Source organism: Astatotilapia calliptera, chromosome 20 (genome assembly GCF_964374335.1).
Source record: "Astatotilapia calliptera chromosome 20, fAstCal68.1, whole genome shotgun sequence".
NCBI classification, from domain to species: Eukaryota; Metazoa; Chordata; class Actinopteri; order Cichliformes; family Cichlidae; genus Astatotilapia; species Astatotilapia calliptera.
The window spans coordinates 12,520,105-12,532,261 of NC_137441.1; the positions used below are offsets into that span (position 1 = coordinate 12,520,105).

The following is a 12,157-nucleotide window of genomic DNA, read 5'->3' on the forward strand; positions in this document are numbered from 1 at the left end:
ACTTATTAGGTATGTAAAAGATACAAACACAGTTCCAGATGTTCAGATATTTTTAAAAGAGTCAAAAGTGGCCACAGTAGTTTTATAAAGATACTGCACTTGTCTAAGAAGATTGTGTATAAATAGTAGATAGTAAATAGTATTGCAGCAGGTGCTGATTGAATTGGTCTGTTACTGATTTATGGTGTGTGATTTCAGAGCAGAGTTCAGTGAGATGGTGGTTCTGGGATTTGAAAAAAACAAACAAACCTGTTTCTTAATCATGTAGTGCGTGCTAGTGCTAGTGCGTTTGCCTGAGGGCAGACATTCAAACAGCTGATGAGCAGGGTGAGATAAGTCCTTTAGGATGCACCATACTTTCTACAACCAGTGATATTTACCAAAAGCTTTCTGTGGATCCTGTAAAGGTTGTTTTGTTGTTGTTAAATTAGCTTGCTATGATACATACCTCTAAAAATAACTAGTAATTCTTTAAGATCTTTTCACTTCTTGTGCCTTTTTTCTGAGCATAATCTTTAAGAATACATTTTTATTGTGGTTTTCTATGCACTATGATTTAGAAGATCCTAAACCAAACAGAACAATGCAAAACAAAGGTCAAACTGGTCTATTAGCATATATGTTGTGGATGCTCTAAGACTTAACTCTCAGCTTTGGTTGCCATATCTATCACAGCTTCCCTCTGACTCTGTTCTGCTGATTTGTTATTTAGAATCCGGTTGTTCTTCACCAAGTTAAGCTTTGGAGGGTATTACCTCTGCCGTCCTCAGTGTATCTAATCAGTGTGCAGCAAAGATGGTCCTTTAAACTGGCTGAGCTTGCACTAATGTGCAGGACTTTGCCAGAGGCATCTCTGCACCTTTGGTCCTGTGTATGAATCTGGTGCTTGTGCTGCCATTATCACAGCCTCTGTGTTGTGTTTCATCTTGGATCGTGCCTCCTATGTACTACATTTCTGATGATTGGGAGGGCACACATGTTGATGGCTTTTCTGCTTTCTTGCCCTCTGGTGGAGCTTTCCTGTATGTCTGTCATCTTGGCTTCTGATAACTCCATCCATTCATGTTCGGGTTTCCCAGCATCTGACTGTTTATCCGCACAGTGTCTGGGAACTCTGTTCTGCTGCTTCAAAGGTGACACTACCACAATGCTACCCAGCTGCTTTTAGGTAAAACCTGCAGCAATCAGGTTCTTCTGTTAGCTTCACATGTACATGTAGAGGTATAAAAACTAAATGAATGCATCAATTTCTGTAATGTTTGATAGTTTTACTTAAACATAAAGATGATTTTGTACAATGTTAAGTATGGGTACATTAAAGACCCCCATGTATACAACAGGTACGATTCACAGCACCTTGAACAAGCTGACATTATTTAATTATGCAATGCTACAGTATATACACAAATATGCTATAAATGAGGGCATGATTTACATTAAATGTCAGTTTGATGCAACGCTGAGTTTAATGGCTTTGAGGAATATCGCTCAACATACAAATCACATAAAGTAGTGCAACAGTTTAACAGCTGACTTCTCTGCTTTCCCGTCTTCTTCAGGGACTGAGAGCAGCAGACAACGATCCTACGGCTCCTCCATACGACTCCTTGCTGGTGTTTGACTACGAGGGTAGCGGCTCCACCGCTGGCTCTGTCAGCTCCCTCAACTCCTCCAGCACAGGAGACCAGGACTATGACTACCTCAATGACTGGGGCCCCCGATTTAAGAAGCTGGCTGACATGTACGGAGGAGGGGATGATGATTAAATTTGCCCAGTCGCACGCGTACACACATACACACACACGCAAACACACATCCTTGTCCCGTCAGCTGGCCTGCCATGCTCTGACCCCTAAAACAAGGGGCTATTACATCCTTATTGAACACAAGATAACAAGGACATGTTCACACTGACCAACGGACTGACCAACCAACCAACCAATCAAATTGCCCACCACAGAGGACCAGCGCCATGAGTCAGTTTCGGGTGCTCTTCTCAACCGTCTCCTGCTCTAAGCCTGTCTGTGACTGAAATGGAAGCTCTGATTTTTCAGACTTCTCATTAATTTTCAAACTGTTGTGCTTTTGTTCCATTTGAATGTTATATGCTAGATTTAGGTTTAAGTTCCTCTTGTCAGATTTTCATTTTTTTACCTATGTTTGTGTAGCCTTTTATTTGTATTTATTTTTTTTATATCCTCACCCCTCTTCGATTCAAGCTGTTCCCTATTCCCGAGGGTCATCGCTTTTCCCTCGCTGTCAGCCCCCGCCCGACTCTCTGAAGAAGCTTTAGGTTGAGCTGCTTGCTTTGTCTGAGGCAAACAAAGGATAAGAAAAGGAGAACAAGAACATCGATATGAAAGTCCTTCCTGCACGAAGGGCCTCGGTTTATTCTTTCTTGAACTTGAATTACTTAGAACAGAAGCACTGTTGTTTAAAAAAGTGCCTTCAGTGGTGCGTATTTTAGCTGACTCCCGCTAACTCAGGATTGGTTGCCATTCTCTGGACTTACACGCCCCCATATGACCCCCTGACCCTTTAATTCACACCTCCCTTGTCATTTCTCCCGTCGTGCAGGGCTGTGGTAGCTGCGGGAGATCTCAGTACTGGTCTCAGAGGAGTGGTGACTGGCCAACGAGGGCGCTTTATGCTAGACGTACTGTACATAGGCCTACAGTGTGTCTGTAACTTATGGACAAATCATTAATTTTTCAAGTCAGGCATATCTGTGCTCCTAGATCACAGCCAACTTGAATGTGATGAATTAAATCACAAAAATACATAACAGGACTGTCTTAGAGAAGAAATGCATTATGTGTCTTTGTTTATCGTGGCTTCAATAGCAGCTGTGTTTGTTTTGAGCTCCCTGCGTTTGCAGCGAAAACTCGATACGGCTTGTTACTAAATTTGAAGATTGACAAGTCACACGTGTTACCTCTGTAATGTTTAACTATGTATGTACAGGTGAGGGTTATTTAGGAAAATGAAGGTATTTAACATGATTCTGCCTTTAGGATAACTTAAAGTCTGCGTGTTTATGTGCATCCAAATCCCAAAAGGTTGATTCTTTTCATCTGGACGTAGCGTTTCAGTGGGAGAACCGTTTCGTCACTTAGATGCAAGATATTTGCGTCTAAAGGTAATAACATGGCACCAGTTATCATGCAGTAAAAGCGCCACAGAAACTATATTAAATGTACATTTATGAAGAAACTACCAGATAACTTTAAATAGCTCTGATAGCATTACTTACAGAACAGTTATCTTGTCCAGGCCCCATTCTGAGTCCCTCTGTCTCCCTTTTTTTCATTATCCGTCTGTTGACTCACTGTTGTTTCTCAACAAACTTTTAATATACAAACTCTGGTGCTGGTCCCTGTCAGAGAAACTGTGGGAATTGAGCCTCAGCCAGGGACTTAGTGCCTTCACAATCTGTCTCTTTTCAGGCAGCGTTTCATTCATCTGAAATTTTCTCCTAAAATTTTTGGCTTTGAGTTCAAGAGGTTTTTAAAAAGAAGTTAGTAGAAGGGAAAGTATAAGAAATTCTGCACTTTATCAAAGCAGAAAAAGCTAAACTAAAGCTTCAGTAATAACGTTTTTCTATGAGACAGACATTTTGAAAGGCAGTTTTTGTTGTGACTTAATGAAAAAGCAGCGCTACCCGTGGGTTTTTGTAATCATATTTCAGGGCAGTGTAAAGAGAACTGGGGGGGGGGGGGGGGAGCTTTAGTCTCTGTTTTATGTTATTTAAATACCCAAAACATTTCACAGAGGGACCAGACGCTGGCTACAGATAGAAAGGTTTAATCTTTCCTTATCTTCCAAGTGCAAATTAAAACGCTTCTCAGTGGTGGCTCGTTTGAGCTCCATGTGAACTGACCAGATCGTCTATAAATAATGATTATAATGACTGCTTCGTGGAAATATCAGTAACAGTCACATTCACATGATATGACAAGAAGGATCCGGGAATCTTACTCTTTTTTTCCCCCTTCTTGCTGCTGCTTTTCAGTTCTTCACCTGGTCGGTTTAAACAGATTAAATATACAGTATAAGTATAAACGTGAAAAGTGATGACATGGAAAAAGTAAGTATGCCCTCAGAATGGATGTATGAAAGTTGACTTGTGATGAGATAAATGTATTTTTTATGCAAACTGAACAGAAGTTAAAACGTTCATTTTCAACTATGAACAGGGAAAGCAGCATCTATAAGTGTAATTAATAAGGCGAACAGGGTAACAATCTCTTAAAATTAGGTAGTTGTAGGTCAAACCTTGCATTGTAAAGCCAGAAAGTGGCGATGTTCAGCGCAGCTCTCAGCTCAGACATGAGAAACAGAGTGGTTCCCCCAGCTTACAGCTGGATAAGCTCTTATCTATCCGACTGCTCCTCAGCCTCCAGAATATCTACACAAAATAAACACAGCTGTTACTTTCTGCTATTTGTGATTATTTCTGACATAAGTGTTGTATATACGGAACATTTTTATACACTTGATGACATGATTTACCTGTTTCCGTGCAGTCTTTGCATTTCCTTTCACCGTAGTTTTGTTTAAAACAAATACCTGGCAAACTATATTTCACAAAAAGCCATGTGCATTTAAAAGAATCTGTAGGATTCTGTAAGAGCTTACAGCCATACTCGTGTCGCTGTTCAACTTTTGCTTCATTTTTAGCAAAAAGGCTCCACTTAAAACCAACTTGTACAGTCTATACTAGCACACACTCACTCCTCTAGGCCTTACTGTATATATGTGAGTGTTCTATAATATATGAGCCCGTTCAGCGTTGTTTTAATCCAGCAGTAAAGCTGCGACTTTGCTGATGACCATCCAGTGTTCGTAGAATAAAGACATGCTTCACAGACTACTCGTACTTTCTTATTGGACATTCAGACCAGATTCAGGGCCAGACGAAACACGAGGCCCCACTTTAGACAACCTAACTGACCTTTAGAACCGCGTTGTTTAGATAACGCAATGACATTACAATACTGAATGTTAATGACTCACAGTTACACAGCAGCAAATATATCAGTGGTTTGCATCAGACTTGGCTCCCCATTAAAATGCAGTTTATTTGGGGAAATAAAGGAGCTTTGGCCATTAATTGTTACCTGGTCCACTTGTCTTGTCCCTCTATTAAATGGAGGGAAAACATTAACAAACAAGATTGAAGGAAGAAAGAAGTATTGCACTGCTGTAGTCCGACCCTGATTTCTGCTTTGGTTAAGGGACATTTAATCTCACTCTGGACACTGCCTGACCATGGACACATGCGTGACGGGACGCTCCGACAGAAGCCAAACTATTGTCCTGCAAAGGCTAGAAACACAAAGATGAGAAGCAGTGTTTCATAAGAGTTATCCTAATGCTATTCAAGTCCAAGTGTACATAATGTAGTATTTGCTTGAAGCTAAAGAGACAAAGTTAGCCAAACTGTAACTGTACAATTGGAGCTTTTTGCATGTGTCTTTTTTATAATGGACAGATGAGTTCTATTACAGTAACCATACTACATTTCAAAAAGTGTTGCAGCCCGCATGACAGGCGCTGCAGTCCAGAAGGCATTCTGGTGTACCATAGTCACATTGTTTCAAATGGAGGAGATTAAAGAAAAAAACTTTAAAAAAAAATTGCACAGTTATTGAGTCAAAAGACTTCTTTTGTAAATTGTCAACAGCACAAATATTTTGTATTGTTGTTTGTACCATTTTGTAAAAAAAAAATGAAGAAAAAAAACAACAACCAAAAAAAAAACCAAAAGGGAACGAGTCTGTTGTTTCAAGCGTGTGTTTATAGTGCCACTGCAATCTTGGTTTCCAAATACCGTACAGTACATGCGCAGCCTTGCAGATCAACCTTGTAATATAGACGCTGAGCTGGAGATTCCCTGTCAGCACCATGTGTTATAAATAAAATTTCCCCTCCTTGTAAGAACACTGCCTCTTGTCTTTTCTTTGTCACCCGCTGATTCCTGCACACGTCGCCTTTCCTCGCACTCATCTTGTTTTTAAAGTGCTAATGTGCTGTGAAAAGACCTTTATTTTTTTGTCTTAAATAGTACACTGAAAAGTTTTTCTCTTACGCATTTTTTCCACGACAATAAATTGTCACTCTTGATTGTTTGTGCAGATAAGAAAGCTATATAATTTACACTAAACATTAGGACAGTGATATTCCTTAATGTGCATATTTTCACGTAAATGACAGTAAAGTCTTTTTACAAAGCCTTTAATGTAATTTTGAAGGAAGAAAAAAAAAACTTTGCATGTTATTTGCATGGAAAACTACTGGAAACAATTCAACAGACTAAGAATTAGAATCAAAGAGAATTAGAAATGATGATGTGCCTCGCCTCACATCCCTTTATACGTTGATGATTGAATGTTGTGTTTCAAATTAGGTTTAGTGCCAGCGCTGAAAAAAATGTAAGCTAAAATGATCAACACAACTGAGGCTGTTCATTTGTCAGCTGCGCCTGACAGAGCCATCTTCCAAGGTGAAATAATGAAGTATTTCCAAGCAGAAGGGAGATGAAATGCGGACAGGAAAAACACAAAGAGCTTCATTTCATTTCCTTTATTTCTGGCATTGCATCTTGAAGTAATTATTAATATTTCCATTGTAAAAAAAATCTGCAATGATGAAGTCTATCAGGCCAATCGGAGGTAACGTAAAAATAGAAATACAAATCGGTTAGCAATCAATCCGAGCAGTCAAAGCAGCATGAGGAACGGGATGAGATGACCCTTACTTGCTCTCCTTTTACCACAGCAGTTCAATGAACCAACAGCAGACTGCATCTCCTCATTGATTGACCTGTCAGAGCACGCCAATGCACACGCAGACAGAATAAACCCTGCTGTTACACACTGCTTACACAACAACGCATGAACACACAAATCTTCTCTGCAAACTACGAGAATACTGATGGAAAAGCGAAACCCGCTCCTGCTCTCCCACCAGTCAGGCTGCTGGGCTGACAGGTTGACTTATCTGACTTTCTGACAGGTAAGTCAGAATGGATTAATTCAGGCAGGAGTCACAACACTATCAGAATTGCCTCATGCTGAATTTTTACCCTGTTTGGATTTATACATGTGTGTGGTTTACATGTGATATGGATCGGAGCTGCAACTTGCTTTTACATCCTTAGCTATTATTTTTTTCCAGTCAGCACATTCCCCCGTGTCTCAAAAGAGATTAAATGTTCATAATGTTACACTTGACCAAAAGAGATCTTATCTCAAATTAGTTCAACATTTCAGGAAATGTCCTTATTTGCTTTATTATCAAGAGTCAGATGAGAAGATTGATCCCAGTCTGATATCTGCTCTTCAGTATGCTGGTGGTTAGATTGGCTTGCCCAAAGACTGCAAGCTCTCCTGGCTGAGATAATAGATTCTGTATATGAATATGTAGCACAAGCAAATAACATGTTCCAATACTTTTTAAAGAAATTCTCTACTAACATATTAATAAGTAAAAATATAAAACTTTGTCCCTCCCTGTTAGTAGCAGAGAGAACATTTGTATGGTGAGCATCATCACCTCCAAGCAACAGGTTTCTGTGTTCAACTTGCTGCTGGAGCTTGCATTGGATTTTCTCTGGGTACCTGAACAGGCGTGTTAGGTTTGAATGCTTGTCTGTCTTGTAAAATCAGAATATTGCTTAAATTATCAGTCACAACTTTTGGAATTTAAAGTGCTATTTAACGTGATCAAAATACGTGGAAGGTATAGATAAACTGTCAGGTCCTCAATATATCTGTAATTTTATCATACAGTAAATAGCTGTGTAACACATTGAGGAGAACTTTGTGGGCAATGAATGGCGCCTTATTAAAATATTATAGTTAATTACATAGAAAAAATGTGATATCCTACACTCAATATTCAGCCAGGGGATCTATTTTAAGTCTTAACTCATGTGTGAGAATATATGTATGCTTAGGTATGCTAGATAAAGTAACAAAAAAAAGCAACAGGCGCAAGGCTCAATGAGATGGAAATAAAATCAAGTGTGAAACTAAGAAGACAAAGAAATGTAGAGCTAGGCGGAAAACTTTGGTTCCCTGAGTCTCTAAAATGAACCTTTTGTATAAACTTTCTTCTAAGGCCAAGATCAAAGTGAGGCATGCAAAGTCAGATGTGAAACCTTTTCACACAGCATGGAAAACTCACTTGTTGACGTTCAACTGAAACACAAGTGGGTCCGCAGTGAAAATGCTTCGAAGCATACTGTACTGAAATTAGGGTTGCCAACTCCCTGAAAAAAAAAACAAGGGACACCTCGTGGCCAGGGCTGGGCGACCCAGTTGTCTTCACCCTTCCCAGTGTGGTGAATTTTCTAGCTTTTTTTGTGTGTGTATTAGTCATCTATTTGTTGTAATCATCTATCCTTGCAGTTGTTTATTACACAAAATAAATTATATTATCACACTTCTGGCCACATAGCCCTGATATTCACTGCACATGCCCATATTAACCTTAACCAGAGGGTTTAAAAAAACAAACCAGTGTTTACATACCATATCTGCTTCTGCCGTGGCCTGGTGGACAAAAAATTGGTTAAGGGTTCCCCGAGCTTTCACGCCCCTCATGTTCTTCATGTGCCCACCATTAGAAGCATGCCTATGGAAAAAGTGCGCCGGCACACAGTGCAGTGCGCTTTATAGGTGTTATCGTGCATTTTCCCAGCCAGGTGTTTTTCTTTTCCCATTCCTCCCTGTACTTTTGCAGCTTTTTTTTTTTTCTTTCTCTGAGCGAACAAACATTGCTGCGCTAATGCTGGGCTTACACTGTGCGATTTTTGGCCCATTTTGAGACGGTTTTTGAGTCGTGCGACCGATTTGGTGATCGGACCGATTTTGGCCTTCATCGTGCATCGTGTAGTATACGTGGGGTAACGAGAAGCGATTAACACCTCACGACCAGCTCCCAATCATCAATCGCTCGTGAGGGTGTCACCACAGCCGCTCACACTGCTCACGCGCAAACACGTAAACGTCGGTGAAAAAGACGGAGCAGCACGGCTGTTCAGCGTGTGATCTGGACACAAGCGATGGAGGCACAACTTGTAGAACTTTGGAAAGCTCATCCGAGCCTTTTCGATGTGGCATCACAAAATGATCACGACCACAACAACTGTGAAAATAGTTGGATCTACACTGCTGCTCAATCACAGCTGCCTGATCAATGTTTTTCATTAGGAATTTAGCAAAGTTGATGGTGGTGTGCGTGTCTGTGTGAGTGAAAGACAGAGAGAGAGAGAGCGACAGAATTTCTGTTATAACCTTCATGTTATGGAGGCACAGTGTGAGCACTCAGGTCGCATCAGAGCATCGGGCGGTATAGTGTGAGACCTGCATCGTGACCTACCAACTTCTAAGCCCTGCGAGTCAATCGTGCAGTTTGAGCAGGAGCTGAATAACGTGACTGAAAAAATCGCACAGTGTCTGCCCAGCTTTAGGTGTACTGTCGTCCGAGACTTGCACCGCAGTGTCGGCGTTTGTTTCCCTGTTGGCCATGCTTCTTGTTGTGGTCATCTGTTGTCTTCCGGTATTTTCTCCATAAGCGACCTTTCCTCGACCAATGAGATGAGCGGTAATCTGAATCGTCATACTCGTCATAAGTGTGCTGTCAGCTCATTGGTCACAAAGCAGGAGAGGGGCTGGGAATTATGTTTTCCAACAAAGCGTTAATTCCATAAACATTTATAGACTACTTTTGACTCTCACTGTATTACGGGACAAAGTGCGTCCCTTATTAGCTCAATACGGGACGAGTACTTTTGTTTCTAAATACGGGATGATTCCGTTTTTTAAGGGACGGTTGGCAACCCTAACTGAAATAAAAGCACTTAGCCTCTTAATTGCACATGCTTTTTTGTGGTCATAGTTTATGGGTTAAGCTGATTTGTTTCCTATCAGATAGCCTTATTGTTTACAAAAATGCAGATAGCAGTTTACACCACCTAGCAAATTATTTAGCCATTAATTTTCCTCCCACTTGTCAAATCCAGGCTAACCAAGAGATCGGGCATACTGGACAGGTTGCCAGTTTGTTGGAGGCCTTATTCAGAGAAAGACAGGCAACTATTCACATCTACTAGTTAAGAATCACCAATTAAACTAACGTGCATGTTTTTAGTCTGTAGGAGGAAGCCAAAGCAGGCACAGGCAGCCAATGGATTTACAATCAGGACTCTTTTGCTAGGAGGCTAATCACAGCAGTGCTAACTACTACACAACACAAATATCAAATTATGATTTTGAAAAAAGTCAACTAAGTATATCAGGATGTAATGTAATCTATACTTAGGAAAAGGTAAAATATAGAATAAACAAGATGAATTATCTGGTCTAGTTTTATTCTGTTAGGCAGATTTCTGTTAACTTTAGCGCGAGCTAGGCTATGCTCTTTCTTCCCATTCCCATTTCTGCCTTCATTTAACAGAGAAGCAGTAGATGCATGTTTTACCATATCTTTTATTAAAAATACCTTAAATGAACAGCAGATTCTCTCTCTCTTGATACCACCAGAAGCTTGATTTCATTCATTAACAACATACATGTAAATATAAGTCCCTGTCTGGTTGGATTTCTTTTTTGGCTTCCGTCCTCCAGCTCATTTGAGGGAGACACACACATAGACACACACAACTGCTAATGGAACTGTTGCCAGGAGGAAACATGTCGTCATAAAAAAATATGGATGAGATTAAGCACTGTATGTTCCACCACTGATCACAGCATCTCATGACGTTAATGCGACTGACATCAACAGTAAATGCAACCTTTTAAAAACAGAGTACCTGTATGCTGGACTTAGAGGTCGCAATGAGCGAATCTTAACACTCCATAAAAGCACGAATGAATCATCTCAGGTGCTTGTTCAGCAAATAGGCATAAAAACACTGGAAAAGCAATTTATTGCTAAAAAAATATTGCTTTGAAACACTTTTGTTTTTATGAAAGCAACAAATATACAAAGAATCCAAAGCAGTGTTTGGTGATGAGTCTGAGAAACCATGCAGTCTGTAAAAGTATCAAATAAATTGCCTCAAATTGGTATATGACTCATCTATTTTTTAACCTTCTCTCATCCCTGTGTGTAAAATGTTTTGGTGTGTTGATGACCATTATAAATGTCATCTGCAATTATTCTTCAGAGATTTGTCAGAAACCATGAATGCTTTGATTAAAAATCCCTGTTACCATGAATCAAAATGAAAATTCAAAGCAAAACAACGTTGAATTTGAGATATTTGATGTCCTACCATAATCCCAGTGATAGGCCAATTAGACATAATTTATACTAGCATTATAGTTATACTAATGGCATCATAAATTAAGGTAATTAATGCCCTAGCATTCCTGCCAAAATACTTATCTTCATAAAACACTTGGATGGCTCTTTTTAAACTTCATATTTAAAAGTTGTGACACTAAACTTTGTTGATTCACACTTTGTTGACTTATTAATTTAAGGTTTTATGTGTCAGGACAATAAAAATCATCTGGTTCTTAGCAGGTCTTAAAATTGTTCAAATACAACCTCAGATGAACAACAACGCATGATATATTACTTTGTGTCATTGTTTATTTATCAAAAATGAAGCCAAAACATCGAAGGTGTGTGTTACTACTTCCATAGAAATTAAGTGGGTAAGTAGCAGCCAAGCATTGCGAATCACAAGCACTTGATTAAATAATCATCAGCAACAGGAGCACAGCTATAAAAGTGAAGGGTTATAGGATGGTTTCCAGACAAGCTGAAGTCCATCATTCTGCAGTGAGAAACATTATTCACAAGTGGGAAACGTTCAAGACAGTTGCCAATCTTCCTAGGAACACTCATAAAAATTAGTCATTGGATGAACTCAATTTGATTGATGGCAGGTTTTCCACGTAATACATTTATTTTGGTTCAACCAAATCTACATACATCATGACAATTTAATTAAATTGAGTCAGTAGAACACAATTTCTTAAACACATTTAAAAGGAAAAAAATTACATTAATAAGATGTGAAAGGTTTTGGTTGGTTCAACTCAATACAATGTCATTCATTTGAGCTAGATTTTCTTTCGAATTGAAATGATTATTTCAAGTTCAACTAAATCATAATTTTAATTACCAGAAAACT

The 12,157-nt window shown here is 39.4% G+C and overlaps 1 protein-coding gene and 1 long non-coding RNA gene across 3 annotated transcripts in view; one reads left to right on the top strand and one right to left on the bottom strand.

Annotated features, from left to right (window-relative positions):
• The window catches only part of LOC145423265 (cadherin-4-like), a 246,877-nt gene extending 240,934 nt beyond the window's left edge, over positions 1–5,943 (top strand). For both annotated transcript variants that reach the window (XM_080295542.1, XM_080295541.1), the window contains one exon: positions 1,560–5,943. In XM_080295542.1, coding sequence (XP_080151668.1) covers positions 1,560–1,766 — 207 coding nt within the window. In that variant the 3' untranslated portion in view covers positions 1,767–5,943. The remainder of the gene's footprint in view (positions 1–1,559) is intronic.
• LOC145423267 (uncharacterized) lies at positions 1,254–9,570 on the bottom strand. The gene is made up of 2 exons (XR_013904353.1): positions 8,538–9,570; positions 1,254–4,408 (listed from the first exon to the last, which is right to left on the bottom strand). It is a non-coding gene; the product is annotated as an uncharacterized LOC145423267 (long non-coding RNA).
• Positions 9,571–12,157: the final 2,587 nt, after the last annotated feature.